Raw genomic sequence first — 5,640 nt, 5'->3', positions numbered from 1 at the left:
CAGAGAGGAAGGGAGAGGGAGAGAGAGATAGAAGCATCAATGATGAGAGAGAATCATTGCTCGGCTGCCTCCTGCATGCCCCCTACAGGGGACCGAGCCCGCAGCCCATGTGCACATGACTGGAATCAGACCTGGGACCTGCAGGCTCTATCCACTGAACTAAACATATGTATATGTAACTCTTCTTATAAAACCACAGTTTTATAACTTGCATTTCCCACTCAATGTTATCATGTGAGCCTCTTCCTATGTCATTACACCAAAAAATGGAAGCCTCATTTTTGATGTCTGCATGATGGGCTATATCCAGACCAAACAGGGGTTTCCACGGCCCCTCCAGAATGCAGTCCGTGGGCATCTATCAGAAGCACACTAGAGGTGATTAGTGTGGCCATGCTTCCGGCAATTTCACTTCCTCAGGTCAGTCGTCTTTAGAGGCGGATGGAGCAGTAGAGCTCCCCTCCCCCAAAGGAAAGCCCAGGTAGGATGGAGAAGGAAGCAAGGCCTATTAGTTCCATTTTTCAGATGGGAACCCTGGAGGCTCTAGACACAGCCTTGGGAGCGGTTTTGATTTTGACTAGGTACCACCGGAGTGTCTTCAGGCACCTGGGATAGATAGTAGCCCTGAGCGTGAGAGAAGTGGGTGGGGGTGGGGTATGAGCTCAGTGTTGGTGGGTGTGCATGAGAAAGGTGTGTTCACAGGTTAAGGGGAAGCTTGAGTCAGTCCTTTATTATCTCAAGGAACCTCTAGGCAAGCCCTGGGAGGGGCAGTCTCCCCAGAGCAGCATGTCCCGACGTCACAGCATCAGAAACACAGTTGTGTGACTGGAATCTGCAGCAGAAACGGGTAATCAAGGACATCCCCACGTCCACGCAGAGCTCAGTGTGGGCCTTATTCACAGGGTGCAGGAGAGAGGGTTACTAATAGCAGCAGACAGTGGAGAAACTTCCTGAGTTATTCATCTCTGACTCAGCTCTGCCACCAACCAGCTGAGGGACTGTAAGCAAGTGTCTGACTCTCTCCCTGGGCATCCACTCTCAGTTCTTGCCCTTTAATAGCAGGAAAAGAGGGAAAAGGGAGGGAATATTTATTGGGTACTTCCTGTGTTCCTGGCATTTGCTACTGTTGTCCCTGAAATTATCATCAATATCTTGTCTAAACCCTGTTACATATGTGCTACACTTAAAAAAAAATTTTTTTATTGCTTTCTGAGAGGAAGGGTGAGGGAGAGAGAGAGAGAAACATCAATGATGAGAGAGACTCATTGATCAGCTGCCTCCTGCACGCCCTATACTGGGGACTGAGCCCGCAACTCAGGCATGTGCCCTGACTAGGAATTGAACCGTGACCTCCTGGTTCATAGGTTGACCATTTGGGATCATTGTCTAGTTTCTTATGAATGATGTTGGGGATTCAGGAGAAAAGGAGGCTCAATGGAGGCTGTTGGAGGTTAGGCAAGGATGGTCTCATGGAGGCAATGGAGGGGCTAGCTGATCGAAGGGAGGGGGTTGATTGGTTTTAACTTCCTCCTGTATATGGACCATTAATTCATAGTATCGATCTGCCTTGATTAGTGAGTGGGAAATTCTGGGGAAGCTTGGTATCGAATTTTAGTGCTGGATGGGCCTTTAGATATCACCTAGTTCAAACAGAGTGTTTTAAGGAGGAGAAAGCAGAGGCCCAGAGAGGCGAAGTGATTTACCCAAAGTCACACAGCTGGTTTAGAGGCATATCCAAGATGTGTCCACAGCTTTCCCATCTCTCTCCTCCTAGCAACCTCCTGCCTCCTTTGAATTGGGAGCTTTTCTGGTAGCAGCCTGAGATCATGGCTTTGGATGACCCAGTGGATTCCAAAGGGCTTGGTGCCACTGGCTCTGGTTGCGAATGATGATCTTTGTAATCAGATACCAGACCCCACTTTGTGTTGTGTGACTGGAAAACGACATGAATTAAAGCCAAGGTCATGGGCATTTTTTGTGGCCCCAGGCTGACCTCTTCCTTCTTCTTAGTTGCAGATAAAGGAATCCTTTTTAACTAATTCAAACAGAAAAGGATTTATCAAGGGTCCAACTAGCTCCGAAGACAGACACGAGGCAGAGCTTCCAGAATTGCCTCCCCTAATTACACTGTGAAATGAGGCCACTGTGAAAGCTGCTGCCTCCGATAGAATCATGAAAGTGCTGCCACCACTACAGTTTCCAAGAGCCATGCCATCTCGGCCACATTCTGCACCAGCTTGTCATTCTTCTCCAATAACAGTCTTGTGCAAGTGCTTCTGAATGATTGAACTTCAACTTTATCCAGGACCTAGCTGCAAGGCAGTCTGGGAAATATAGTTCTTAGCTTTCCCGCCTCTGTAGTACAGAAGGTACAGAGATAACAGAGACAGTTCCCATGCTTACAGTTCGGAAGGGAAATGGATATATAAACAGACTATTTTAATACAGTGTTATTTGCTCTAATTAAAAGACAGTGTACAGAAGATGATGGAGGTAATGGCCAGGAGGCCTTCCCAGAAGTGGGTGCATTTAAAGTGGGTACTGAAGTATTAATATGAGTTTGCTGGGTGAAAACAACAGAGGAGGGAGTTCAAAAACATGAGGGAAACAGAGAGAAAAAAGTGAGTGTGATATGTTGGGGATCCCAAATACCTAATTCTTATTAACTCTACTTCAATTCTTTTATGATACAAGAACAAGGAGCCAACTTATTTTATAAATAGGAGCCAATTTGTTGTATAAAATGTTTTCATATTTTGAAATAGAATTTTAAATTACTTAAGTATATAATTACAGTACTGTCAAATTAACTATTGCTGTATTAAAATTATTAAGAACATATTTATGAATATATTTTTAAATTAACTATGAAATTATATTGATAAGTTATTTAAAAAATATTTTGTTCTAACATTTTAAAATACTTAAATATATAGTTATGCTTTAAAATTAACTGTCAAATTTGATTAAAATTAAAAATAACACATATTTATAAACAGAATATGTTTTAAAATATTAAATATGAAATTAAAAGTTGTTTAGCATACAAATATTTTTAAAAGACACCAAGTTACTGGGTAAACTGATGTAGTATTTCTAAGGCAGCCGTACATAAGTTTGTACATGTAAGTTGGACACGTGAGAACACAAGCAATAATTGCCGATGGGTTTCTGGGAAACGCCTGAGGAATGCCTGTATTTTAAATCCTTGCTCATGGATTGCAGGGCCTGGGAGCAGCCCTGGGGCACTTCTCCCACTTCTGATTCTCCAGGGCTCCCTACTGCGAGGTCAGTGACCCCACATTTAGAGTGGCTTGACCCTGCAGGCTTCTCTTCTGAGGAGCTGAGGCTGCCATGCGCCCAGCCTCCCGGCTTAATCTGCCCGGTCTCTTCTGCACCACCTCCAGACGGAGGCCATGAGCAGAGGGTCACCTGGCCTCCGCCCGGGAGGCCCCACCCTGCCTCCTTGGTCAAGCCCAGCAGTGAACCACTATGTTTTATCTTCAAGCGAACCTTCCCCATAACTCATCCCTCCCCACCCCAGTCAGGTGATGCCCTTTCTTCCAGGGTGTGAGAAGGGGAGGCCTTAAAGGAATCCTTGGCAGTGCCCATGGGACACCAGGTGTCCTTGTAGGTGAGTGGACAGGAGCAGCCTTGAGGCTCATGGTGCAGCTCTGCCACCTGCTATCCACATGACTCTGGGCAAGTGAGTTAAATCCTGGGGCCTGTTCTGATGCTTATGGCATCCCTTTCCTTGGGGGCTAGTTATAAAGATCAAAGTGGATGCCTCCTTGTCAAGTGCTGGGCCCAGCCCTGGGCTGGTGGTAAAGGCTCGGCAAGCACTGGCTGAAATTGGAGTTGTGATTCTGCATGAAGCTGCTGAAGGGACCCTGAGGTGGCTCTGACATGCCTGGAGCCAGCTGGTGTTGGAGGGGCTTGGTCCCCTCTGCAGTGGGATCTAGACCAAGCCTGGCCGTGCCGCACACCGACAGTGGGACCTGGGGCTCCATCTGTTTAGCCTCAGTTTTCCCAGCTGCCAAATGGGGAGAAAGAAATGTCAGTCTCACCTAGTCACTGCGTGAGCATGAGAATCAAGTGAGCTAACGGGGATGGAAATGCTTGTAGGGGGGGAAGAGGGTGGGTCTCAGCTATGCTTGTGGCTGTCATTGTGTAACACTTTCCCAAGAGGAGCATGAAGAGGGCAGGAAAGGGCAGGGCTGGCTGAAGGCAGCCACCTTGCCGCCCGGCCCAGTGCTGCCTCCTTCAGTGGCTGATCACAGGAAGAGCCAGAGCAAGTTCCCTTTCCAGCCACCAACTTGGAACCACTTGCTTCTGAATGTCATGATTTGCTGAAGTGGGGTCGTGCTCCCATAAATGCTTACACTCAGTGATTGAGCCAGAGGCCCAGCCATCCCGGGGCCTTCTACCAGCTCATCTCTGGGTGGGACTTGTTTGCTCTATTTATTTGACAAGGACAGACGCCCCCCCTCGCCAAGCAGGGTCCCTGAAAGTCAGGCCGCTTCTCTGCATTGTAACGTCTGTCCCTATTGGTCCCCAGGTACTTTGAATTTTACGAGGGCCCTTTAGAATATAACTCCACAAGATGCCTGGAGCTGAGGAACGAGATCTTGGAGGTGAAGGTGCTGTCCATGTGAGTGTGGCCGGGCTGGGTGGTGGGTGCATGTGCATGTGGGAGTGGGGCAGGGCCAGGGGGCAGGTGGGGATTTGGGCAGAAGGAAATACGGTAGGAACCTCGGTGGATCAGACAGAACAAGCATTAGGTCTACTTCCCAGGGCCCTGGCATCGGGAGAGCCCTGTGGGGATGATGGTGTTTTGTGGAAAAAGCCCACATTTGCTAGGTCACCTCTGTGGACTTGGCCTTTCAGTCTCGGCTCAGTTACCGGTCTCTGAGATTATCATCACCGGCTCCTCAGGTATAGAAATCGAACAGGGCCCGGGAGCGTCTTACCTGAAAGGTAGTCCTGTGTGCGAGGGTTAAGCATCACCTTCGTGCTATGGTCTTTTAAACATTTTATATTCATTAAAATTTTACAAAAAGATAAACAGTAAAAAGTCCCCTGCCCACGCCCCCCAGTTCTCCTCAGAGCTAAGAGGCCACCCTGTGTCCCCTGCATTGTCCCAGAAGTCTATGCAAAACCCAGCATCTACGTATAGGTATTTTTCACTATTTTTTTTATAAATGGCAAAAGACCTGTGCTCTCTCCTCCCCCTCAGCAATAGATCACCTGGCTCTGGTACAGTCTGTGTGAGAAAAGCGTGTTACATGCTCAACATTTTAGCAAGTGTCTGTCCCTGCTTTCCCTCCTGTGACTGCCATGAATTTGGTAAACCATTCAGAGGTCTGGGTGCTGTGTTCATCAGGACAGGATGTATGTTGATTTTAAAACAGTAATGTCTGGATATGGAAGGAGTGAAGTTTATTGAGGCAGGCAGTGCTGGGCGCTCAAGTGGGCTCATGGGCCCCAGACGCGATCCCTGCACTGCTGTCCACGGCCCGCAGGCAGGAGCCATTGCTCCTTGAGCCCCTTGACATGGTCTCTGGGGAGCGTGGGTCATAGAAAGAACATGAGCCTTGGGTTCAGGCAGACCTGGGCTCCAAACCCGATGCTGGGCTTTAC

The 5,640-nt window shown here is 48.0% G+C and overlaps 1 protein-coding gene across 1 annotated transcript in view; it reads left to right on the top strand.

Annotated features, from left to right (window-relative positions):
• Positions 1 to 5,640, top strand: part of ST8SIA5 (ST8 alpha-N-acetyl-neuraminide alpha-2,8-sialyltransferase 5) — a 61,828-nt gene that overhangs the window by 32,676 nt on the left and 23,512 nt on the right. The window contains exon 6 of the mRNA XM_006759952.2: positions 4,559 to 4,651. Coding sequence (XP_006760015.2) covers positions 4,559 to 4,651 — 93 coding nt within the window. The remainder of the gene's footprint in view (positions 1 to 4,558; positions 4,652 to 5,640) is intronic.

Source organism: Myotis davidii, unplaced genomic scaffold, assembly GCF_000327345.1.
Source record: "Myotis davidii unplaced genomic scaffold, ASM32734v1 scaffold815, whole genome shotgun sequence".
NCBI classification, from domain to species: domain Eukaryota; kingdom Metazoa; phylum Chordata; class Mammalia; order Chiroptera; family Vespertilionidae; genus Myotis; species Myotis davidii.
Note: the sequence above shows the minus strand (reverse complement) of the source record. Positions and strands in the feature narration are given on the sequence as shown.